Below are 26,293 nucleotides of genomic sequence, written 5' to 3' on the forward strand. Positions count from 1 at the left end.
CTGGCCTGCACCTGACGTCCAGGACAGGTGTCACAGACACAGCCAGCAGGAGGCCCCACCTGGAGGGCAGTGCGGACTCTCCAGCGATTCAGCCTGTCCCATAAATCCCACGTACGTGCTGCTAATGCCATCCAGATGCCTCCCCGTCTGCTCAGGCCGGCATTTCCAGACCTTTGTTCTCCTCCCAATGCAGCTGATCCTATAAAGTCCTCCTCGGGGCCCGATGGCCTCTTCAAAGGGAGAGCCGGCTTATCACCGTCTAAAGTTCCTTTCTTCCAGTGCACACAACCCCACCACACGGAACGCTTCCTCTCCGCCGGAACGACCCCACGACGTCTGCCCAAGGCCAGCACCCGGGCTCCTCAGCGTCTGGCTTGGCTGCTTCATTGTCACTGGACATAGTTTCTCGGAAGAATGACAGCCGTGGCTGTCCCAGCTTGGTTTCCACGTCCCCTGACCATGGAAAAGCAAACACATCGCCCCGCCCCTCGGCTGTTGCCCCCTGAAGCCCTCAAACTCCCCCGTGACCCCCAGCAGGGGCCTTCTGCACCTGGCCTGGGGGCCTGACCCAAAGGTCTGCCCTAAGGAACATCTGTTGGTCATATTCACCAAGATGGCCCGGCCCCGAGAACACGTGGCCAATTTCCTACCACGCTCGGGCCGCCTCCAAGGATGTTCACCTCTGGGTCTGGGGCAGGAAAAGACTCACCGAGTTGACCCGGAGGATGGTCTGCACGTCCATCCACATCAGCGGCCCCCTTGGGGCAGAGGTGGAGGGGCAGTCGGGCACAAACCCCACAGCCGGGGTCAGCATTCCCAAAGCGTGTGTCACCAGAGCCACGGCGGGGAAAGAAACGGACCCCGGATCATATAGTTGGAGAACACTTACCCAGCTGGTGCCCTCAGAGAAGCTCAGAGTATCAAAGGCCCCCCCCCCCAACAGAAACCCTGCAGGGAGGTCACCACGCGTTTCCAGGTTTGCCTGACCCAAGATTCCCAAACGCTTCTGATTCCGCAGCCCCTGCCTTTAGGTTTTCTGGTGATTAGCTCCACGGGGATAGGTAACGGGATTGCGGTGCGTGTTCCTGGTTTGCCCGCGCAGCCGCTGTGCCCTCCGCTCCGTCCCCTACCCCTGGCCCGTCCCCATCTGCTGCCAGGCTGGCTGTTTTCAGTTCCTCTGGTTCCCTGTGAAACGGTGTTCCTACCTCTCCCCAGCCTCGCACCTCTGCCCATTCTACAAGGCGACGTTTATCTTCTGTATAGTAACCTGACATGTCTTAGGGCTTGGATGTTAGGTCTGTGGATTGATTCTAAAGGTGGAAAACCAGGGGCGCCTGGGCGGCTCAGCCAGTTCAGCATCCGACTCTTGATCTCGGCTCAGGTCACGATCTCATGGTTCGTGAGCTCGAGCCCAGCATCGGGCTCCTCGCTGACAGTGTGGAGCCTGCTTGGGATTCTGTCTCTCCCTCTCTATGCTCCTCCCCTGCTTTCTCCCAAAATAAATAAAAGTAAAAATAAAAAAATAAAAATAAAAATAAAAATAAAAATAATAAAAATAAAAATAAAAATAATAAAAATAAAAATAAAAATAAAAATAAAAATAAAAATAAAAATAAAATAGGAGCGCCTGGGTGGCTTAGTCAGTTAAGCGTCCGACTTCGGCTCAGGTCATGATCTCACAGTCCATGAGTTCAAGCCCCGCGTCGGGCTCTGTGCTGACAGCTCAGAGCCTGGAGCCTGTTTCAGATTCTGTGTCTCCCTCTCTCTCTGCCCCTTCCCTGTTCATGTTGTGTCTCTCTCTGTCTCAAAAATAAATAAACGTTAAAAAAAAATTAAAAATAAAAATAGAATAGAATAAAATAAAATAAAATAAAATAAAATAAAATAAAGGAAAGGAAAATAAAAAATAAATAAAAGCAGAAACCTACTTACCACACAACTCTGAGCTAGGTACTGTCCCCCTGGACCTCCGTTTCTCATCCACAAATAGGGACCATGCCACATAGCTCAAAATACACGTGTCCATCCACAGGTGGATGGCTGATGCGGCCCATCCATACAATGGCACGCTATTCTGCCATAAAAAGGAGTGACAGGAGGGCACGTCACATCGATGATCCCTGGAACACTGTGCTACGTGAGGAAGCCAGGCACAGAAGGCTGGCTGTCCTAGGACCGCAGTCACATGAAATGCCCAGGACAGGCAACTCCGTAGGGACAGACAGGAGATGCGTGGGTGCCAGGGACTGGGGAGGGGAGACTGGAGACTGGCTGCTTATTGGGTCCGGGGTCCTGGGTGATGAAAATGTTCCGGAACTAGAGAGTGATGATGGTCGCACAGCACCGTGAATGTCTTAGACGCCACTGAGTGGTACGCTTTGAGAACGTGAAAACCGTCATCTCGTGTCATGTTTGTTTTACCGCAGTTCACGACCCCAGCACGCCGCTGCGGGAGTAAACGGAGCAATGCCTGTAACGTGTCCAGCAACGTCAGCTGGACACACGCAGCCCCAGCCCGCTCCCAGGGGTGGTGGGGTCCGAGGAGACGAAGCCTCCTTGGCCGATCCCGCCGGAAACAAGGGTCTCGTCTGCAGGCTCAGAGGCTCAAGAAAAACTCCCTGTAGCAACAAGATCCCTTTAAAGATGGCCATTTGTAGGGAGTCCGACGGGAAATGGCCACTATTGCAACTGCTTGCGTCTGCCTGGGAGAGGCACCCACGCAGCCCCGAGCCCCCTTCACGGTCCTGCTCAGAAGTGTGGCTGGAAACTGCGACACAGACACACATCGGTGTCCTCACTCCCCCCCCCCCCCCCGCCTCCTGCAAGCTGCCTGGTGGGGGTCTCTCCGGGAAGCGTGAGGGGAGCAAAGGTGACCCCCCTAGGTGGTGATGCCTAAGGCCGTGATGGGACCAGAAGCAGATGAGGATGATCCAGAAGTGACTACGAGGGAGGGAGGTGTCCACGCTGAGGAGAGGCACGAACGTCAGGGGCTTCCCCGTGACAGGGACAAATTTAACTACCGTACCGCCAAGAGCACCTCAAAAAAATACACTCGTGAGCAAAAAGCAAGCTGCCAAAGAACACACCCACGACACGACTTACGTTAATCACACAGAATCACGCAGAACAAGACTGTAACATACTGTTCGCGGTAAAAGGAAAGGTCTTTTAACGCCTGGGAATGCCTCACCAAATTCAGGGTAGGGTCACCTCTAGCCTCCACTATGTTGGTTAAGATTTTGTGTCTTAAGTGGGGCGCTGGACGTGTGCGTGTCATTTTTTATTACGGTTTGGTATTTTGAAACAATTTAAGACCCTCGCGTGTCAGAAACGCACCCGAATACGTTATCTTTTCCAGGATCCCGTTTGACCAAATAGCAAAGCACAGACATCCACCTGAGGCCGCCTGGTACACGTGATGGGCCACAGGGGCGGCCAGGCCTGGCTTCTGCCTACTACTCAGGGCTCGAGGACGGCCAGGCTGTGCCAGGCTACACAGCCCATATTAACACAGCTTCATGAGCCAGCGCCGCCCGGGGCTGGGAAGGGGGAGGCAGGGGATGACTCACCTCGATTTTGTCCGTCTTGGCATCTCCCCAGTACAGCTTTCCCTCCTGTAGGTCCAGGGCCAAGCCGTTGGGCCAGCCGAGGGAGGTGTTCACCAGGACGTGCCGCTCCTGCCCATCCAGGTTGGCGCACTCAATTTTGGGGTTTTCCCCCCAGTCTGTCCAGTACATAAGGCTGGAGAAGAAGAACAGGTCCTTAAAACACTGTCTTGTCCCTGCTGCGTCCCCAGGGCCGAGGACACCACCCTCCCCCCGCCCATAGGAGGCGCTCAGGAGACGCTGGCTAACTGCAGAGATGGGCACCGAGCCCCGCACGCAGGACCAGGGGCTCCGCAGAGAACAGCGGTGCCCCCAATGTGGGCTTAAACTGCACAGGGTCCTTGGGTTCATCTCCCGCTCAGACGCCCTGCTGAGAGACCCAAGGCTGGACGGGCTGAACGTCAAGGAGGAGGAAGGGGTGGAGTAGAACCTTCTTCAAGCAGCTGACGGGCTCCCGTGTGCAAAGCGCAGGCTCCAGAGGCAGACAGGCGGACAGCCCCAGCTCTGCCAGCGGGCACCTGGAGCGGGTCACTTCACGTCCTGAGCCTCAGCCCCCAGGGAAGTGACAGAAGCGCCCGACGCCCGGTGCGTGCTCCGCGGACGGCAGCCACGGCCACGTAACCACGGTCACCATCGCCACGGCTCTGCCAGTCCCCACGAGGGACAGCTCCCAGGTGTGCCCTCCCCGGCCGCCTCCCTCTGTCCTTCCAGCTCCTCCAGGCCATCTCCAGGACGCTGTCCCACATCCGGCCCAGAGGGCAGGAGGCTTCCCCAGCGGACCCCGGCTCCACCCCACCCCTCCCGCCCCCCAGGCAGGAGCTCCAACTGTTCCTCCTCCCTCAGGGTCTGCCAGGTTCACGTTCCTGGTCATGAGCCCCCAGGAAGGGCGCTGCTACCCTCTGAGCTGCTGAGGATGTCAGAAGGGCTCCTACATAGACTGACAAGCTGTTTTCGCAGAATCCTAGAACGGAAAGTTGGAGCCACACGGCCAGATCGAATCCCAACCTCCTGGCTGCGTGACCTGGGCCAAGCCCGTTAACCTCTCTGGGCTTTAGCCTCCTTCACTGTACAACTGTACCTGCCTCTCAGGGTAGGGGTGGGAGGAGGAGGTAAAGATTCAGTGTGTGTGCTGAGCTCAGAAGAGGCCCGGCCCCCCGTACGTAACAAGTAAGGGCCATCGCTTCGGTTACCGTTATCAGCCTAGAAATCACCCTGGTGAACTGTTCCGTTTTACAGGTGAGAAGGGCGAAGCCCGTGGGAAGAAATGACTTGCCCAAGCTCTCGGGGCCCTCCGTACGTGAACACAACAGCCCGTGTCAGACCTTCTGAGAGTCTGGTCCCCGGACGGGCAGGAGCAGAACCCAGGGGCTCGTTAGAAACTCAAGTTCTCGGGCCCCGCCCTAGCCCTCCTGAAACAGAAATCTGGGCAGAGGGCCCAGCCACCTGCATTTAAATAAGCCCTCCTCCAGGGGATTCTGATGCAGGAGACAGTTCCAAAACCACTAGTCTCTCTCGCTTCTGGTCAGCCTGCCTCCCAGCCCCAGCCAGGTGGGAGGTCCACCCGCCCCCAGCCTTACCCCATCACGGGGTGCAGCACGATGGCCCGGGGCTCGTCCAGGTCCTCGGACACCAGGATCTTGCGGGAGGTGCCGTTGAGGCGCGTCACCTCGATGCGGTCGGTGCCCGTGTCCGTCCAGTAGAGGTTACGGGCCACCCAGTCGACCGCGATGCCATCTGGGTCGTTGATCTCGGTGTTGACCAGCGTCTGGGCGCCAGAGCCGTCCAGGTACGCCCTGCGGATGGCCCGCACCTCGTCGTCCGTCCAGTACACGTAGCCTTCTAGCGGGTCGTAGTCGATGGCGATGGCGTGCCGGATGTCGTCCACCTGGAGGACGATGTCGGTGAAGTCCGGCGTGTCCAGCGAGATCCTCCGCAGGTCCGTCCGCCGGGCCAGCAACAGCACCTCCTCGGCCCCTGTGGATGGCCAAGCAGTGGGGGTCAGAGGCCCGCAGCAGGGCAGCAGTGGGCACGGCAGGGGAGGGGCTCAGCCAGGCCCCCGAGGTCAGGGCTTCCTCGCAGGTGATCCTCGGTAACATTCGCCGAGGTCCCCCTACATGGTCACCAGTTCGTCTTTGTGAGGGCTCTGAGGCCAGCACCATCTTCTAGATGAGACCATACAGACACAGAGAGGTCAAGCAACCTGCTGAGAGCCACACAGCCACCTGGCTTCAACCACTGTGTAAGAGCTGCTTCCCACTCGGTCCCCCTTCTCCCCTGCAAGCCCCTCTCCGGGCCACAAATCAGTTCCAAATACAAGTCCCACGGAGGCACTGGGCTCTAGACGGCAACTGCCAGCCATGCTTCTCAGAGCCCCGGCGGGGCCCCACCTTCCACAGGCCCAACTTTCATGGCTCAGTCAGATGCCACTTCTTCCCTGAGGCCCTCCCCCCACGCACCCCTCGGGAGCAGCTTCATGCCAGCTAACTGCCTCTGGCCACGTGCCTCATCTAACCACACACGACACTGCACGAGGGGGGCTACCCCACCGACAAGGGGGAGCTCCCTGGGGGCTCCCCTGACACCCCCATGGCTATAAACAATCCACCTCTGCCCTGGACCCTCCCTGCTGGCACCTGTCAGAACTCCCCAGAGAAACAGCACACGCGGCCTCATGCTGCACCCCTGGCCTGGACACTCCCTCAGAGCTGGGTCACTGTCCACGTGTTCATTCTGGTCCTTTCTGGTCTCCAGGACCCAGAAAACCAGGATTAGGCCCAGAGACCACTTCTGGAACTTTGGGACCACCTGCCTGGTTTGACGAAAGGCCCAGAACGGGGAAGGACCCACCTCAAGTGGGGCGGCAGGATGGGGACACGGACGGAACGAGTTGAGCACATCTGTCAAACTCAGGCCCCCCGGGCCCAGCCTCTGCAGCCAGCCGCCCAGTCGGGCCACAGCCCTCAAACAGCACACGGTCCCCTGTACCCAGCGCCAGCTTCTTGCCCCAGCGGCAGGGCCCCTGGAAGCCGGTGCCTTGCAGAGTCCATCTGGGGCCCCCGGCCTTGCATCTCGAGTTAAGGACTGTCCTGCTCCAAGGCCCAGAGCTCCTAATCCGAGTCCTCCACTAGAGGGCGTACACGCGGCAGCAATGTCTGTATCAGCCCAGGGCTGGGAAACTGAGGCAGGCAGTGCTCAGAAGGTACCCCAAGTGCCTGAGTATGCTGGAAACCTCTGAGAGCTAAACTCCGATTTGGTCCCAGTTTGGTGTGTGTTGGAGGGAGGGAGGGTAGAATTCTGAATTTCAACGAATTGTCTTCCCCTGGGCCCCAATCCTAGTATGTGGTGTTGACATCTGACCAGTCCTTCAAGGCCCAGGTCACACACCTCCCCCTCCTCTAGGAAGCTGTTCCTGCCTCCCCCAGCCTAATGGATGAGCTGACCACACACACACACACACACACACACACACACACACACACCCTGCCATTCTGGCACATGTCCCCTTAGCTCTCTGCAGTCCCCAAAGCCACACCCAGAGCAGATACTGACATCCTAGGACAAGCAGGGAGAATGCAGGGCAGAAACTTCCTGGCCCTGCTCCCACTGTGTGACTCTGGGCAGGTCCCTGACCCTCTCTGGGCTTTGGTCTCCTCGTCGAAAATGAAAAATCAGCCCAACCTGATGGTGTCCGACTTCCTGTCTAGCTCTGACATCAAGGGAACCACAGACGGACCTCCACGGAGGGCGCTGGCTTCATCTGCCGCCACGGAGGGAAGGGGGAAGCCTGCCAGGGCACGGCCAAGAGGGCATCTGCACAACTGTCCAGAGGCTGCCGAGCTCCCAAGCCAAGACCGAGGCAGCTCACTGTGCAAGACGGAAGGCTGTGTGTCAAACCCCACTGACCTCAGGTAGCACTTCCTCCCCAGAGAAAACACTGGCTCCCCGAGGGAAAGCGATACTCGGTCCTGAAACACACGTGGAGACTGTTTCCCCCACCCCTGTTTGCATGACCCTTCAGACACAATCACCTACAACAGCATAATCCTTGGGCACCTGGGTGGCTGGTTGGTTAAGCGTCCGACTTCGGCTCAGGTCATGATCTCGTGGTTCGTGAGTTCGAGCCCCGCGTCGGGCTCTGTGCTGATGGCTCAGGGTCTGGCACCTGCTTCGGATTCTGTGTCTCCCTCCCTCTTTCTCTCTCTCTCTCTCTCTCTTTCTCTCTCTGCCCCTCCCCCACTCATACACACACTCTCTCTCTCTCTCAAAAATAAATAAACATGAAAAACAAATTTTTAATAAATAAAAAAATAAAAATAAAATAGCACGATCCTCACACCCTGTCCCGGAGGTATGACCGTGTCCCTTTTTACTGATGAGGAACTGGATGCACAGAGAGGGTAAGCTCCCCACTCAAGGGCACACAGCAGCGAGTGGGAAAATAAGGCGGCACAAACGCGTCAATCCCTGAGGCACAGACAAGAAGCCGGAGGCAGGTGTGCCTTCCAGCTTGGCTCAGTCACCCCACCAGCATCTCTGTAGGCGGCTGTTTCAGGCAGGCCCTGGACCAGGCGCTGGGGGCAGGGGTGGACGGAACAGATGCGGATCCAACCCCCACGGTGCTCCTGAGATCACAGGGCAGAGGCCTTCGGTGAGGGAAGACCATCCGCGAACGGGCACTAGGAAGGAGAGCAGGGGTTTCAGGAGGCCTCCAAAGGGGGCCGGCTGAGACTGAGAGGTCCGGCCTTCAACTCCCAGAACCCCAGATTCCTGTGGCTGTGACCCTGATTCCAGACCCCTCAGGGGCAAAAGTGTGCCCGGCCCCAGCCCTCCTCCAGCACATCCCACCACTGGGGAACCCCATTACCAGCATCCCTTAAAATTAAGTCTCTGTAGCTGAGGCAGTAATTAAATGCTGAGATAAAACTGTAGGTGATAATTGACTCCAAGGGGGGGTGTCTGACACCCCTTGGGCTGCAGAGCCTTTGAAGTTTTTATTTGAGCTTTATCTAGAAGAATGCAGAGAACAGAGTCGGGGAGGCGGTCGAGTGCTCTGTCCAGGGCCAGGCCAGCGGTGGGCAACTGTGGACAGAGAACCGCTGGCCTGGGCTCTGCTGGCCGCTGGCCGAGCTGCTGCTCACAGATGGCCTCCGAGGTTGTCTGCAGCGAGGTCTGAGCGGCCTCGGGCCACCTGGGGTGGGCGCAGGGCACTGGGCCGGGCCCCGAGAGGGGGAGGCCCGCCCCCTCCCTAGAACCAGACGCGGCTCCCGGGTAGGAGTTTGTTTAAACTGTTGAGAAACTAACAGTTTGGCCAAATGGTTTTCTCTGGGGTTGTTTAAATAAAGAGCCTGCCCCACAGTGCTGCCGAGGAAAGTGAAACCTCTCCCTTGCTGGCTGGGCAGCGGTCCCCGGAGCCTCCTTAGGGCGGGCTCCTGACCTCTCCCCTTCCTCCCTGCACACACACACACGCAGGAAAGAAGGGCAACACCCCTGTCTTGGGGCCAAGTGCGGGGCATGGGGCGCAGGCCAGGCGGGGGCACGGCCTTCCTGAGAGCGAGTGTTCTGAAAACAAAAAAGCAGACCCGAGGCCTGGCCCAATGTCACGGGCACGTCAAGCTCAACACCGTCCCTGCCTGCCAACATCCATCTGGACGAAGCCGCCCTCCATCACAGGGCGCTGTCCCTGTGCCAGGCCCAGGGTCATAGAGACGAGGCGAGACGCAGGAAGGGGCTGCGGGAACACAGCAGCACGCACTGGGTGGCTTCTGACAGCAGAAACGGATGCCTTCACGATTCTGGAGGACAGAAGTGAAAAATCCAGCTGCTGGCTGGGCCACGCTCTCTCCGAAGGCTCCAGGGGAAACTTCCTGGTCTCTTTCAGCTTCTGGCGGTGGATGCTCCTTGGCTTGTGGCTTTACCGCTGCAACCTCAGCCTCTGTCTTCATACAGCCTCCTCCCCTGTGTTTCTGTGTCTAAATTTCCCTTTTATAAGGTCACCAGCCATTGGATTGGAGGCCTGCCCTACTCCAGTGTGACTTCACTTTAATGTGGTTACACCTGCAAAGACCCTATTTCCAAGTTAGGTCACACTCGCAGGGTCTGGGGATCCAACAGGTCTTTGGTGGGGGGACATGATTCAACCCATAAGAGGTGGGGAGCAGAGGGTGAGAGGAACATTCAACGCAAGGACAGGCAGGTTCGGGTTGGGGGGAGGACTCCGGGAAGAAGGGGGCGTTTGGGGCAACAGCATAGAGACCAGAGCGTGCCGGGCCGTTTCTGCAGCTGGAACGGGCAGGAACGGGGCTGACCCACCGACACCCCCGGCGAGTCTGATCTGAGCTTGGAGGCCAGGTGCTTGCTAAGAGGTTGACCTGGCCCAGCATCCTGTGCAGGCCGCCGGGCCGGCTCTGAGCCCATGACAGTCTGCAAGGAAGCCTCGCGCAAACAGCACGCTGTGCGTGCAGCGGGAGTCCAGCCACAGGACAAACAAAGCCTCCCTGGAACAAAAGCCTGGCAGGAAACACACGCAAATGTCCGCAGCGGTTATCTCTGGACCCTTCCCGGTCTTCCTTCTAGTCTCCAGCAGGGGCCTGCACACGTTTCTACAAAGGACCAGACGTAACTGCTCGAGGCTCTGTGGGCCACGACCGTCTCTGTCACAGCCACCCAGCTCTGCCGTTGTAAATAAAGGTGTGCGAGCAAAACTTCACACGTGGACACCGAACCTTGAATTTCCTGTCATTTTGCCGCATCACGAAACGTTCTTCTTGTGATGTTCTTTTCCACCATGTAAAAAACGTCCAAACCACCCTTTGTTCGAAGGCTACACAACACAGGCAGCGAGCCATCCGGCCCACCGGCCGAGCGAGGTTCGCTGACCCACGCATGAGAAGGACGCCTGCCTTTTACAGCATTAGACGGCGCGTCCTAACAACAACGGCAGAAACCGCGTAAGGAGGGAGAGCGGATACACAGGGCCTCTCGACCCTCCACTCGATTTTCCTGTAAACCTAAAACTGCCATACGAGATAAAGTCTATTTGTCTTGTAAGTAAACTGAAAGGCAGGCATAGAAGTCCCTAAGAAAACCACCCAGACCCCAGCAACAAACAGGTGAAGGCAAATTAACAGTCAACAAACACGACAAACGGGTTCACTTGGAGGGGCTAGAGGCGGAAACGGCCACAGCGGCCCCCCACCGCCTCCCAGAGGACTGCGCCCAGCACACGCTTCCCGGACGGCAGTGTGGCTCAGGGACCCTCTGACCCCACAACTTCCCCTCTGAGGACCCAGTCCAAAGCAGCCGCTGCAAACGCAGGTGGATCCCTGCTCGCGGAGGGTCACCGAGGCCTCGCGGTCACGGCAAACCCAAACCTGCGGACAATCTAAACGTCCCTCCGCGCGAGAACATCAAATACACGAAGGGCCACAGCGCAGTCAGGCGCTAAACGGCGGGCTCTGAAGAAGGGACCCCAGAGGCGTGGAAGGGGTCAGCCCCGACGCGGCCCGCACGCGATGCACACATCACGCAAACCCAGATCTGAACGCGCGTGGAGAGCAGGCGAGCAGGAAACAGCGAAAACGCTGGCAGCAATCTCTGGGCGGCGAAGATACGGGTTTTTATTTTCTCCGTTATTTTGCGTAACGGCTTCCTTTCTACGGTGAACACGAATGTTACTTTTTAACCAGAAAAAACCCAAGACTTTAAAATGTGGTGGGGGTGGGGGTAGGGGTGGGGGAGCGTACTTAGAGGCCTCGTGGTTGCCCTGGGTAGGGGCCTGGGCCCTGAGACAAGGTTTTCTCACTGGACAATCGGGGGATGGGGGCGAGGGGGAATGAAACCGCCATGCGGGGGTGACTTATTTGGCCCTCCAGGATCTGAGCCAAGTGGGAGGGAAGGACAGGAGAAGGGATGGGGCAAGAGGGCCTGTAGCCCCTGACAGCCCAGCAGGAGGAGATTGGCAGGTCGCCCAGTGCGACTTGGGAGGGTTCTCACAGTTAATCCCCTCTGCACCCCGACACGGGAAAGGATTTTTCACGATGAGCAAAACAACACATCCCAGGATGCGGAGGGCCCCCAAGCCCTGCGCCCCCCACCTGGCCTTCCCAGCAGGCAGAGTGGACATCACGGACTGTCCCCACAGAACCCGCATCTCCAAGAAAGGACAGGCCCCTCCCTGCCCAGAGGTTCGCACCACCCCAGGGCGGCTCTTTCCACCCGCATCGTTTCATGCCGGACTCGGGAAGCGGCGTGCCCACCTCCCTTCAGCCCCAGCTCCCCTCGCTGGCCCCCCACCCCCCACCCCTGGCTTCGCGTGGGCTCAGGAGCGGGCCTGGAACCACACGGGCAGCACCGGGTCCCAGCACGGGCTGCCACCCATGCCACAGGCTCTAAGGCCACAAACGGCTTCACAGCTGGTAGGCAGCTGACTTATTTTTGTTTTTTAGCAATTGATTAAGTTTCTCCGCTGCCCCCTGGGGCAAGCTGTTGGACGAGTGCTGAGACCACAGCCGGGAGCCCTGGCCCAGGAGACCGTGCCGAGTGACCACAGGGGAAGTGGCCGGGCCAGGCACTGGCTCCGAGGGAAACCTGAGGCCCAGCAGCTGTCGGCCGCGTGGCCGCCCGGGAGCCTATGGGAGGTTGCAGTCCCCTAAGAGTGGCCGGGCAGGTGCCTCAGTCTGCACAGCTCTAAAATGGGGGAGTCACTCCTCTGCCCGGGAACCTGGGGCGGCCAGAGCAGCAAGGTCGGTGCCAGCCTCAAGACTTCTGTGCAGCCAGCCCCTTCCTCTCCTATCCCTGGGTTTTTAGCCCCTCACGTGGTCCTCTGCCGCTTGCCTTTCCCCTGCCCCTCAGAGGCTGCCACAGCCCAACGGTCACACCCAGCGTGGACCCTCAGCCAACTTCCTTACTGAGTGACCGTGGGTAAGCGACTTGACCTCTGTCTACACACAGGTAAGAGTCAGGAGTGGATACGGCTTCCCAGCAAAGCTGAGAGGTCCCATGACAAGGTCAGGGAGCCTCTGAGCCCAAGGCCACAGCCCCAGCAGCCCCAGCAGCCCACAGCCCCAGGGGCATTGAGCACATCCCCGGGGACCTGCCTTGGGCCATGCTCTCTTTGAGCCAGCAGCAGAGACGTGGCCCGAGGGTTCGAGTCCCAGGCCAGAGGGCAGAGAGACAGAACAAAGTGTGGTTGGTTGGGCAAATTAAAGGTGGGCTACCCGGTGGGTCGCTGGAAACACAGGACTGCGGTCAGAGGCTATGAAGCAGTCGGTGACACACGATGGAGAAGGCTGGGTCCCACTCTTTGGGCACACGGCTCAGCTCTTCTAAAAAAAACACACAGAGTGCCTTCCTGAGCCCAGGCATACAGCAGGGGCTCCATAAGCACCTGAAGCAATCCTTCTTCTTCCTGTAAAATCCTATTCCACGGCTCCCAGAGGTGGTGGCGGCCGCACCTCTGGAGCTGCGGCCACGGCTCCTGAGCCACGGCACGTGGCAGGTGCTTGGGCTCAAATCCCGCCTCTGTCCCTTCTTCTGTGGCCGTGAGCTAGCTCTGATGGACCAAACTCCTTTTAATTTTTTTTTTTAATGTTTCTTTACTTTTGAGAGAGAGAGAGAGAGAGAGAGAGAGAGAGAGACAGGATCCCAAGCGTGACCACCCAAACTTCTGAAGCAGGCTGCCCACAGCCCCTCCCTCACCCGGCTCCCGTAGGGCACAGAAGAGTAGATCACTCAGAAGTGTGGGTGCCTGGCACCCCCCAAGGCACACTATTACTGCTATGGCCCGCCCTTCCCTGGCAGCACAGGCAGGATGCACGGGGTGGGGTGACCCATGAGAAAGTGCTGCTGCTTTCGCTCAAAGGTGGTTGGGCTCCAGCCGTTCGCATGGTTCGTGCACTGCACCTTACAGTTTGTAAGGCCCTGCAGGAGACACGACCCCATTTGATACGCCCAGGTCAACGAGACACGGAGAGCCCGCATTCCGTCAGGTCACAGCCACATCGTGCAGGGTCAAGGCCGGACTCAGAAGCCCCAGTCCCCGCCACACCACGTCCCCCCAGAGGGGACAGAGGGAGGCCCTTCTTGGCGCAGTCCTCAGTGCCCGGCTCTAGCAGGACCCAAACACCTCAGCTCTTGCCACGGTAGATGCTCCTGAAGATACCTAATCGATCCCAGCGTTCGTCCAGGGGCTGATGGTGGCCCCCTGGGAAGCCAGGATCCCTCCCAGCTTCCCTCCCTCGAAGTGGGTGTGGGAGCACATCACAGCACTTCTCCCAGGGGGGCTGGGGCTGTCTGAATGGAGACCCGAGGGACTGTCAGGTGAGGAGCCCCAGACAACAGGTGCTCGAGACAACAGGCATAGCACCGGCAAAGGCAGATAGGCAGGTGCTCAGACGGTGGGCTGGAAGGGACCGAACTGTCCATTTCAGTTGGAACAGGAGGCAAAGGGTGAGAAAGAGCCTCCTGGCCTCTGTCTGCTGATAAGCCAGAGGCCCCGGCGTCCGCCCGGCACATGCAGGCCATCAGGTCACTGCCTGCGGGACACTTGCGGTTGGGGAAGGTTGAGGCACTAGGACACGGTCATTAGAAGCAAGACGGAGGGCGTGCAGCCATCACCAAAGCCAGAGGGGGCCCGAGGGGTGCCCGGCGGGTGGGGCGGGGACAGGGAAGGCCTTTCTCTGGCAGCCCGGGGGTTCCACCAGGGCTCGGACGTGCAAACCCAGAACCTGACTCAACAGACTGAGCTCTGGGGCCGGGCTGAAGCTGGACTCAGGTGGTACCAGCAAGGGGACACTGGACAGGCTGGGGTGAGGGTGGTGGGGAGGGCGGGACCAGGGGCTGATCTGGGGCCGGGCCGGAGCCGGACTCAGGCTGCACCAGCAAGGGAGACATCAGACAGGAGGCAGGGGGACAGGGCCAGTGCTGGGAGTGACGGCAATCCAGCCCTCCGTCGGTGGACCCAGGGCATCCGCGGAGCTAACCACACCCAGGAGGCGCCATTTGGTCTCATCCCCCAGCCCAGGATGACCGTTTTCTCTTTCCAAGAATACGGCATGCTCCCCTCTTCTCTTTTACTCGATGTAGAAGTAAGACCACATGGTGTGTGGTTCCATTTCTAGGATGTTCCCAAACAGGCAACACTAATCCGTGGTGATAGAAGTCAGGACAGAGCTGCCCCTGCGGCATGTGGGGGGTGGGGGGCGCTGCAAAGGGCACCAGGGAATCTCCCGGGTGCTGGAAACCTTCCGGATCCGGACCGGGGGGTGGTGGTTGGGCAGATATACACAACTGCCAAATCGAAATCAGAATGTACGCTTGGAATCTGTGCATTTCACCGTCGGCAAGTGATACCTTCGTTTCCAAAGAAAATGCAAAAAAAAAAAAAAAAGTTAGTGCTTGGACTTGTCACACCATTTCCTGGGACTGTGCAATCTGATTTTCTTGCTATTAAAAATTCACGGTCCATGGCTGAGAACAGCAGCTGCCTTCTGTTTGCAGAGCCAACGCCAATCACAGCCCGGCCGGCGTCAGCCTCAGCCACAAGGGCCTCCTTTCTTTTCCCTTTGACCTACTTCCCCGATAAGTGACAAGACAGCCAGACTGGGAACAAACGCGCCCCTTATTCCTCGGCCCTGAGCCTCGGCTAATCCACCCAGGGAGACGGATGGATGTGAGGGGCTTTGAGACCTCGCCCCAGTTGTCAGTCTGCCCGTCGGACCCGACAGTGACGCCTCTGTTCCTCCCCGCCCCCCGCCACCTTGGCCCACCACATCCCCTCGTCCTTTTGTTCCGAGTCCCTGCGAACATCTGTTAAAACTACTTCTTGGCGAGGTGCAGCGGGCGGCCCCGTAAATCATGCAGCCCGAGCCGCCCGCCCGCCCCGACACACAGTCACGGCCTCCTCTGGAAAGGCCACGGAGGGAGCACGGGACGATGCTCAGGGCCAGGCTGGCCACCGCGGGGCAGCGAAGCCGCGTGCCCTGGCCACGGCCCCGGTAAGTCACCTGCCCCAGTCGTCCGGGCCTCGAGCGGGGACGCGCACCGCCCAGAAGCCCCCGGTGATGAGGAATGTGCGGGGACGCCACTGCAGCCAGGAGAGCAGCAGGCTCCCTCGGACGGTGGTGGCAACTCCCAAATAAGGCCCCGCTACTGCTGTTTTTAGCCCATCCCACATAATTGGAAAAACATGGGGAAAACCAAAGCCAGCTGGGCGCCTCCATCGGTCAGGCTGCTGGGGAGGGGTGCGTGGGATCGCAGCCTGGCCCAGGGATCCTGTCCCCCCCCCCCCGCCCCCCCCCCCACCGCTGGCTGGCGGGACAAGAGTCACTCAGGCCCCGGGGTCTCACCAAGCCGCTGGCAGAGCTGGAGCCCAAGGGGGTGCTGCTTGCTATGACATCCTTCCTGGTCTCAGAACCTATAGGACCCCCACTGGGGCCAAACTTCAGGAGGACCCAGAGGGCCATGGGACACAAGACACTCCTGACCCAGAGGAAGGGAGTCCTGAGCCTCCCGTCCGGTCTGGATGGACCCACACAGGCACCGTGGGGAACAGCCTCTCATCTGACCCCCCCCCCCCCCCCACCCAGTCATGCTGCTCTCCCCATTTCACAGGGAGAGAGCCCGCAGCTGGGAAATGGCCAGCCCCGCCCCATGCCTCCAGGGGACAGCTTGCAGGCCCTGGGCCGGCACCCCCTCCCCCACGCCCTGGGGCCAGCCCCCTCTTTGGGGAAGGCACCGACTCCCAGCGCTGGGCTGGCTTTCATTTGCTCAAAATCAGAGAAACACAGGACTCTTGCACAGCACAAACGTTTCTTCAGATTCAAGTCGACGGCATGACAACCAGCTGCCCAGACTGAAAGTCCCAGGAATCTGAGGCCAGGGCTTCAGGTCTTGAGAGGTTTCCGGCCGTGCAGACTTTCTCCAACTGCTGCTCATCAGCCTGCCTTGGGCGCATGTCAAGTACAGACTCAGCCCTCCGCCTCCCACACCCGTCCCTTGTCCTGGAGACTCCGATGTGCTAGGGCCGGGGAACCTGGATGTGACATGCGGGTCCGAGTAATTCCGACACATCCAGGCCCCCGCCTCAGACCCCAATCCCACCCGGCCCGGTGCTGGCCTCGATCCCTGGACAGGGCAGCCGCATGCCCCGTGCCCATCTCTCACCGGCTGTGCGAGGAGGGCTCCCCGCCCGCCTACGTCCCCTCCTACCTCCTCTTAGCACCAGCCGGCCTCATCATCTACTTCTGATTCCAAACGTCCAGGAAAGAATTGCTCGTCTGGCACCAGACTGCCCACATGCCTGCCTGCCTGGCTCCAAGTTCAAGTTCAAGCACAGCTCGTATTTGTTGGGCAGTCAGGCCCTCCTCCCAACAACCCCCCTCCCCAAAATCAGGTGCTATTATCATCTCTTTTTACAGGTGAGGAAACTGAAAGCACAGAGAGGCTGAGTCATTTTCCCAAGATCACACAGCCGGGACACGAGTGAAGGTATCCTAAAAGGATAACTGGGCATAGAAAGCCATCCCATAGTTGGAAACTGCTCTGAGACCGGGCCCCCCTGAGACTGAATTTCCTCACCACCCCAAAAGTCCTGGCAGACTCTCAACTACAGACCAAAGGCACAGCCCTCAGCTGTGGCCTCAGTATTCACCCCCTGGGATGCTGGACCTCGCGGAGTCCGGGGCCAAGAGGAGATCCACAAGTGGCCCCGGGGCCTCCTTTGCCAGCCCCTGAATCGCATCCTCCCACTGGTCACCCCGGCCTCGGAAGCCTCCGCGGGTGCTGCTCAGATCCAGCCAGGAAGGTGCCCTGCACCGGGTTTGCGCCCGCCGGGACCTCTGGGCTCCACCGTCAGCGGTGACATTCTGCAGGGTTTAGCGTTTCGCTGTCTCCACGTTACCCTCGTGTTTCCAGCGACCATCTCCAGGCCGTTTTCACAACCAGTACCCTGCACATCATCAGCAGTCAAAATCCACATTGCACACTCCCCCCAGGAGGCAAAACCACATGCACCAGGGGGCGTGGGCAGCCTGGAAGGCCTCGCGAGAAAAGGAAAACAGTCACGGTACTCAGGTGACAGGATCACAGGCTTCTAATCACACGGTTTCCTTTAACGTGATGTTCTGTGGCAGGGAGCAACACCTGGAGGGCAGGTCTGCACCCCAAAACCCAGCTTGCCAGCGGAGGGGGCGCGTTCTAAATCTGAAGCCCTCGTGATCCTCGCTCACGGCCCCGTCTCGGACTCCCTGTGTCTGTCGCCCGAGCACAAGGAACGCCCCTCAACGACAGAATCCGTTCCTCACGCATGCCCGGATCCCTCTGGATTGAGAAACACGGACAGATACCCTCCACCCTTCCACCCCAAGTTTCCAGAAGGCCATCTTGGTGGCAAACCCTTGAAATGTTCTGAGAAGCTCCTGGAGGTCTTCTCGACTGAAACTAAAATGTTTAGGAAACTCTGTCTGCAGGTTCCCACCGCCAACGGCTTCCCACTTCTGCTTCGAGTGGGTCCAGGGCGGGGGGCTGCAGAAGGCCCCGTGCAGCCCCCAGAACCGGCCAGTCTGCGAGCGAGAAGCACGTGGGGTGGGAACCACGCTTATAAAAAGGCGGAACCCGAGGGTCACGTCCTCGTGCAAAAGCCAGACTCCCAGCCCATGCTGTCCGTGTCGTCTGTGAGCCTCCCTGACCTGTGACGTCCCCGACGGGGCAGCCGGAGCCAAAGCAAAGGTGCAGCCTCTGCGTAAGAGTGGCCCCGGGCTGCCCTGTGCAGACGCCCCCAGCCACCCACACCGGCTCCTCCGAATGACGACAAAAGCGTTTTTCGTCCCCATGCTTGGCATCCTCCCACTGAGTCATTTGTGAAAATGTCTTTCACGGCTGGGAGGCAGAAACAGTTCTTACAAGACCAGGGAAGGTGACCCCGAGCAACTGAATCCATCCCGGGAGGCGGGGGGTGCGGGTAACCTGCAAGCTGGCCACTCTTCCTGAAGGAGGCCAGGAGACGTGGCTCAGCCCCCTGCCACACGACTTCCAACCGGGACAGCCCTTGCTGCTAATCCTCCGGATCCACCCCACGGGAGTTCGTGGGAGCTTCCAGGTCCCCCCACCCTTGTGCAGCCTCCTCCAGGAAGCCCTCTTACCCCAGGGCATCTCCCCTCTTCTGCCCCCTGCCCCCTGCCCCCCGCAGATGTTTGCAAAAAGAACCGAAATGCCCTCAAAGGGCTTGACCCCAGGCAGTGGTCCCAGAGCTCAGACAGGGGCTCCGGCTACTGGAATGCTGAGAACCAGAAAGTCCCTGTTCCTCTGCCTGGAAAAGCAATCAGCCCTCCCCCAGGGGTGGGAGGGCCCTGGGACGATGGAGGCGAACCTAGGCTTCCAGAGGCCCTGCCCTTCTCCCTCTGGCCCAGCGTGATGATGGACGTGACTGCCATATACTGTGCGCTCGCGACGTACCAGGGGCCCAGCACAGCACCTATTGATACAACACTGTCCTCCCCAGCTTCCCCGGCCAAGGGGTGGTCTGTGACCGCTCCCGCATCTCACAGATGAAGAAGAGAAGCAGAGTGACAAGTCCCCAGGCGCTGTCCGCCCCCGATGACCAATACCCTTTGTGCCCCCGGGGAGCTTGGGCAAGTCCTTCGTGGAACTGTAGGCTTCCCCAGCTGTGCACCTGCACCGGGCCAGGACTCTGACATTGTGACCCCAGACTCCAGTCCTGGAACTCTGACGCGTGGACCTCCTGCCTCACGGGGCCCCTGCGTCAGCTCCCCACCGGGGTGCACGCTGTTGCATGATGTACCTTTTGGAGGGTTGTGTCCCCCCTCCCCCCCCCCCCCCCCCCCGCTTTCCCGCTCCTTCCCCAAAGGTCCACACGCAACCCGGCTCCAGGCTGGGCAGAGATGCGGGCAGAGACAGCAGCCACGCCTGTCCTTCTCCCAGAACAGATGGTCCCCTCCCCATTCGGCACAGCGCTTGGACGGGGATCACCAAGCAACAGCACCAGATTCAGATCGCCCTAACCCCGGGGCCAGGCCCCAGGCTGGCTCTCTCACGGTGGCACGACTCGAAAACAGCAAAGACACAAAAAAACGGAAATGCCCCACCGGGGGGAAGATGGTTCACCGGACAAGTATTTTTCAGGCGCTACAACTCATGTTACAGAAGCACATGCCCCTCCTCTAACTGCCGATGCCCCTGCAACAGCGTCAGGGGGAATGCAGACACTGGTGGCAGAACGGCAGAGAAAGATACACGGAGACACTGGTGGCAGAACGGCAGAGAAAGATACACGGACACACGAGGCGTCTCCAGGTTTCCCTTGAGCTTCTCTACACACAAAGCAGGACGGGCTACGTAACGCGCAGGGCCGCTGCAGGCTGAACACAGAGAGCCCCTGCCCCAGAATTATCCAGCATTTCAAGTCAGCAACAATGGCATTAAACCAAGCACGGGGCTCTTTGGAAGCCGGGGCTCTGTGTGACCGCCCAGATCAAATGCCTGCGAAGTCAGTCCCGACGCCACCCAGCTCTTGCCTCAGGGCTGCCGCACATGCTGTTCCTCGCGCCTCTTCCTTGGTCATTCTCAAGTCTCAGCCTGTCCCCTGGGAAGGACCTTCTCTGACCTTCCATCTGGGCCTCCAGCCCACCCCCCGACCCCCGCCCTCAGTGTGTCATTCTGCGTCTCAGCCCTTCCTTTGTGTCCTGTGTTACTCTGATCCAAATCTGAATTCGCATTCTTCATTCACGTGCCTGCTTGGTTCCTGCCGACCCCTCCACAACTCAGAGGGACATTCCCTGTAGGAAGAGCAGGGGGCTGGAGCGGGGGCGGGCGGGGGAGGTTCACATTTACCGCTCTGTTCTCTGCACGCAGCACACGCAGGCACGCGGCCGTTCCTTCTGGACACGCGGAACTTGGTAGACTCCCTGTTTGCCGGGATGAACTTTTTGTTTTAAACCTGTGCCCGAAGGAGTGGTAACACTCCCTCGGCTCTGGTCGCAGGTCCCCAGGGAAGCCCCCAGTCTCCCTTTCCTTCCCCCCAAGTGCCACTGGCCCGGGGGCGGCCTGCTTCCTGACGTCTCTCGCCGGCCTCTCGCCGGCCACTCCACTGCCACCCAGCTGTGCTGGGCCCGAGACACCCCCAGGGACAGGCTGCACCCTGGACACACCTTATTCCCAGAAAAGCACACTATGAATGTGACGGCCAGAAATAAGGAGCCTCGGACGGTGCTCCAGAGGAAGGAGGGGTGACACATCATTAGAAGACGGTCATTGCAGGAGACCCTGAAGCAGCAAGTGCTGCAAATTAAGGGCGGGGGGAGCACCGAGAAACACTTGTGTGGGGGGAGGGAAGTCAACTGAACTTCACGCACCCCCAATTTTCTCCACTGCACAAGCGTCTGCAACCCGAATTTCCGTGGGGAGGGTGGTTATTAGGGCACGAAGATCCCATGGAAATGGGACGTAAGGATGAAAATGCATCAGAAATTCCCTATCAGTGTGGAAAATGCTTCTGGAAAAAGCAGAAAAGCAGGAGACGAAGCCAGCGGGGAGGCCCGCAGCCCCACACCGGCAGCGCGTGCTTGGGAGAGCCGGGAAGGCAGGAAAGGAGACGTCTGTTGGGCGCAGATCGCGGGGCGTCTCCTGATTCACAGCGTTCCCCTACACGACTGTCCTTTTTTACAACACACACAGTGTCTGCTCGGCAAGTCGTGACAGCGAGCATCTCGGCTACAATCACGGCTTTCTGGCGGCCCACTGCCAGGTCGCCGGACAGACCAGACCTGAGTCCCGAGCCCGGTAACGTGCCCGCCGGGCAGCCGAGCCCAGATCTAACCCTGCAGCCCAGCCGCTGGGCCGCCCGGGTGCCCCCGGCTGCAGAGCTCCGAACACGTGAAACCTTCGCCGAGAGAAGGAGACCGCCAGCCCCACCCCCACGCCCCGCCAGGCCGGCTCCCCCCACCCCAGCCAGCGCCCGTCCCGTCTCACCTGCCTTGCACGTCTTGCCGTTGTCCTGAAGCTGGACGCCAGTGGGGCAGGCGCACGTGTAGAAAGGCTCCCTCGGGGACAGCAGGCACAGGTGAGAGCAGCCGCCATTGTCCTCCGCACACCGCGTGTGGACTGGGGAAGACAGGGCGGGGTGAGAGAAGGTTCCAGAACACAGCCCTCGACCCCACCCACCCACACACGCCACTCCGTGGGGGCATCCTCCCTGCCCTGCTCCTCTTCCCAGCCTTCTACAATACGGAACCCTCATGTTCCTCGGGGCCCCTCGGATGGCACCTCCTCTGGGAAGGCCACCCTCGGCCAGGATCTCAGGACCTGCCCGTGCGGTAGGGACTGGGGGGGCTCCTGGAGCAGAGGCCTGTCTTTGCGATGTGCTTGGAGCCCACGGGATCGCACGAATGCTTGGTGGCCACACCTGGACACTCTAGGTGCTGATAACACCCTTCTCATTGTCCCAAGCCCACCCGTGACCAAGACGCAACTGAACAAATCCTTCCGGCATTTCACTCTGCCCAGGGCAGGCAGGGGCGCAGTACTGTGACGTGTGGAGTATTAGCCCCCCACCCCCCGCAAACGACTGGAGCAGATTCGCAGGGGGGTCCCCCTCTTCTCCCTAACGCTGCCTCACGCACAGGGGGCTGCCCCCGCTGTGGATGCGGTAAGGACCGTGATGTTCTCACCAGGAGACCATCCTAGGGAGCCCCACCTGCCCTGGGGTGCTGACAGCTGCCACCCTTGCACCCCCACAGTTAAGTTCAAAGCTGGAACCTTCCACAGCACCCCGGTCCCCGAGGGAGGACGCGAGCCCAGGGCCGTGACCTCGCTAGCTGCCCGTCCCAGGAGCCCTGAGCCCGTGGGCGTCAAGCTTTCCGCCATCGAGGACCCCCGCCACCACCCTATGGAGACCCCAAGCCGGGAGCCTCGACTCACAGCAGATCGATCACCAGTAACTACATAACTTCTGTCGGGCCCCGACAACGAAGCAACCTTGCTCGGGAGGCCCTCTGCCAGCTCTGAAGAGGACGGGGGAGGGGGCACGGGGCCCCCCTGAAGCAGCCCCCATACCCGCTCTGCAGGGGGCCCTCCCAGTTACGCCCCGGCCTGGCCCTGCACCCTGCATACACCTCCCTCCCCTCCACCACACCTCTCCCTCTCCTCCACTGCTGTGACGCAGGTGCCCCCAGACTCGGGGCTCCCGCGGAGGGAAGACGCCAGCCGCCCCCCACCCGGCCCCCGACTTACAGTAAGGCTGCCGCTCTGGGCTAAGCACTTGAATATCCATGGGCGAATAGAGAGCTCTAAGGATCTCCTTCCTCTTCTCTCCCGTCTTCTTGTTACAGGCGTGGATGGAGCGCGTCTGCCAGTCCGTCCAGTACAGAGTGTCCCCGGAGAGCGTCAGGGCAAAGGGGTGCGTCAGGCTGCCCTCCACCACCTTCTGCCTGCAGGTGCAGGAGGCACGGGTGGGAGCTGTGAGCAGACTCCCCGCGGTCCTGCACGCGCCCCGCTTGGAAACCCTCCCACGGCCACCGCGGACCCATTCACGTCACACAGGACGGCCGCGGGGCAGTTCCAGCCTCCCGCCACCCTTGAGGGTGACACGGCCCCCCAGCCCTTCCCAACTGTTTCTAGAAAAGTGGCTGGTGGCCAAGTGGCCCGCAGGGAAAGAAGAAGCGGCAAGGAGGAAGCCACCGCTGATGACAGCGAGCCGGGGACAACACGCCTGCCTCGCCCTGATGTTTGAACAACTTAGCACAAACTGAGCCAGACGTGCCTGTAACGCCAATAATTTATATTATCACAGTAAATCGAACTTGATACCAAAACAACGGGGCACCTGGGTGGCTCAGTTGGTTAAGTGTCCAACTTCGGCTCAGGTTATGGTCTCGCGGTTCATGAGTTCGAGCCCCGTGTCGGGCTCGCTGCTGTCAGCGCTGAGCCTGCTTTGGATCCTCTGTGGCCCCCTCTCTCTGCCCCTCCCCTGCTCATTCCCTCCCTCCCCCCCGCCCAAAAAAAAAAAAATTAAAAAAATTTAAAAAAAAAAAAAAAAAAAAACGTCTTTCTTCTATGTATTTATAAAGCCCAGCAAACGAGAACATGTTTTTAATGAGATTGTGGACACCGGTGATAGATTTCTAACTTTACACCTAGTGGCGTGTGTGATTATCTGGTTTCATGACCTTCCCTCGACTATAGGCTCCCTGGTGGCGTGGAGGGCTGCAGGGGGCAGGTCACCACCACAGCCGAGCCCCTGGCACCGCACCTCAGAGGAACACTGACAAGGTTTTACTGAGCAACTGAAAGCCACATGCCCATGACCGTCCCTAATCTGACCCAACGATGCCTCCGTTTTGTTTTCTTGATGTTACTCCTTTAATGTTTATTTATTTGAGAGAGAGAGAGAGAGAGAGAGAGAGAGAGAGAGAGAGAGAGAGACAGGAGCACACACAGGGGAGGGGCAGAGAAAGAGGGAGACAGAGAATCCCAAGCAGGCTCCATGCTGTCAGCACTGAGCCCGACGCGGGGCTCGAACCCACGAACTGCAAGATCGTGACCTGAGCCAAAATCGAGAGTCGAATGCTCAACCGACTGAGCCACCCAGGTGCCCCTGCCCCCCTTGATGTCACTTTTTAAACAGACTTATTGAGGCGACGTTCACGTAACACAAAAGTAACCAGTCTGCTAAGTGAACAGTTGAGTGCTACGCAGCACACGTTCACGACGTTACTTACGCAACCACAGCCCCCAGCTACTTCCCTAAATTCCCGCTGCTCCTCTGGAGAACCCCGGGCCCCCTCAGCGGTTCCCCCTCACGTCCCCTCCACGGGGGCCCCCGGCGGCCACCAGTCTGCTTTCTGTCTCCAAGGATTTGCGCGGCCTGGACATTTCACATAAATGAAGTCACGCCACGCGTGGCCTTGTGTGACTGGCTTTGTTTCCCTTAGCGTCAGGTTTGCCCGGTCCCTCCGCGTTGCACACATATGCTAATGTGTCACTGCTCCTCACGTCTGGACGGCATTCCGCGTGTGGATGGGTCACACTCTGTCTATCCACGTGCGGCCGCACATCTGGGCTGTTCGCACCTTCGGGCTATGGTTCGCACCACTGCTACGGACGTTCGCGTGCACGTCTTCATTCCTGCACCGATTTTCAACGCTCTCGGGGAGATGCCCAGGAGTGGAATCGCGAGATCGTACGGTCACTCGACGTTCGCATTCCGAGGCACCACCACACCGCCCTTCGTGATGTTGTCATTTTTTAAAGTAACGTTTATTTGTTTTGAGAGAGCGAGCGAGAGCAAGGGTGAGGGAGGGGGAGAGAGAGAGAATCCCAAGCAGGCTCCATGTGGCGCCCCACGTGGGCCTCGATCCCATCACCGTGAGATCGTGACCTGAGCCGAGTCAGGAGTCAGATGCTTAACTGACTGAGCCACCCGGGCGCCCCGCGTCATTTTTTGATCAGAAAAGCCAGAGGTGCGGGGCGCCTGGGTGGCGCAGTCGGTTGGGCGTCCGACTTCAGCCAGGTCACGATCTCGCGGTCCGTGAGTTCGAGCCCCGCGTCAGGCTCTGGGCTGATGGCTCGGAGCCTGGAGCCTGTTTCCGATTCTGTGTCTCCCTCTCTCTCTGCCCCTCCCCCGTTCATGCTCTGTCTCTCTCTGTCCCAAAAATAAATAAAAAACGTTGAAAAAAAAAAAAAAATTTAAAAAAAAAAAAAAAAGAAAAGCCAGAGGTGTCGTTTCTCAGGCTGTCTCTCCTCCCTGCCTCAGCTGAAGGCACCGCAGGAAGCTGGTGCCGGGCCTCGGCTCACCTCACCCACCCTCGTCCCTCCTCTCAGGACGCCCCTCTCCAGGTGGAGTTCCAGCCGTGAGCACCCTACCTCCTGCTGGATCCACGAACTCCCTGAGCACACCAGCCGCTACTGAGCGCTTACGGTGTCCAGGCGCCACGCGATGAGCTGACGTGCACCGTGGTATCGGACCCCACGGACACCTCTAGAAAGTACAACCACTACCCCCATTCACATGCGAGGCCCTGAGGCTCTGAGCAGTGAGGCGACCCAGCCGTGGTCGCAGCTGACAGGGGACCATGCAGGTCCGTCTGGCTCCAGCACTTACCCTCTTTACCAGCAGATTATGCTCCTACTGGAACGGCCCTAGACACATTCATAGAGAGTGTCAGCCACCTGCAGAGCCGGAAGAATCTGGCAGTGAGGCAGGAGGAGGGCTGAGTAAGCCCTGGAGTCACAGTGCCTGGCTTCTCTCGACTCTGACTAGCTGTGTGGCCTTGGGTGAGTTCACAGACCTCTCTGTGCAACATCATAATAGGGGATTATACCTGCAAACACTTCATAGCGTTGGTGTGAGCAGGTAACGAACTGATAAATATCCTGGCAAACAGCAAGGGCTATGGTAGGGTTAGCCACCATCACCCCGTCACCACGTCACCACCATCAGCAGCATCACCACCACCACCACCATCATCACCATCACCAACATCATCATCACTATAACCACCATCATCACCATCAACATCACTACCATCATCACCATTATCATCATCACCAACACCATCATAACCATCACTATCACCACCACCATCACCTCCATCATCATCATCATCACCTCCATCATCATCACCACCATCATCACCTCCGTCATCATCGCATCATCACCACCATCACCTCCATCATCA

At 59.2% G+C, this 26,293-nt stretch overlaps 1 protein-coding gene across 1 annotated transcript in view; it reads right to left on the minus strand.

Annotated features, from left to right (window-relative positions):
- Positions 1-26,293, minus strand: part of LRP5 (LDL receptor related protein 5) — a 74,997-nt gene that overhangs the window by 39,020 nt on the left and 9,684 nt on the right. Inside the window, exons 4-7 of the mRNA XM_049614788.1 lie at positions 22,848-23,044; positions 21,588-21,719; positions 5,183-5,579; positions 3,570-3,741 (exon numbers count right to left, since the gene is read on the minus strand). Coding sequence (XP_049470745.1) covers positions 3,570-3,741; positions 5,183-5,579; positions 21,588-21,719; positions 22,848-23,044 — 898 coding nt within the window. The remainder of the gene's footprint in view (positions 1-3,569; positions 3,742-5,182; positions 5,580-21,587; positions 21,720-22,847; positions 23,045-26,293) is intronic.

Source organism: Panthera uncia, chromosome D1 (assembly GCF_023721935.1).
Source record: "Panthera uncia isolate 11264 chromosome D1, Puncia_PCG_1.0, whole genome shotgun sequence".
In the NCBI taxonomy this organism is placed as follows: domain Eukaryota; kingdom Metazoa; phylum Chordata; class Mammalia; order Carnivora; family Felidae; genus Panthera; species Panthera uncia.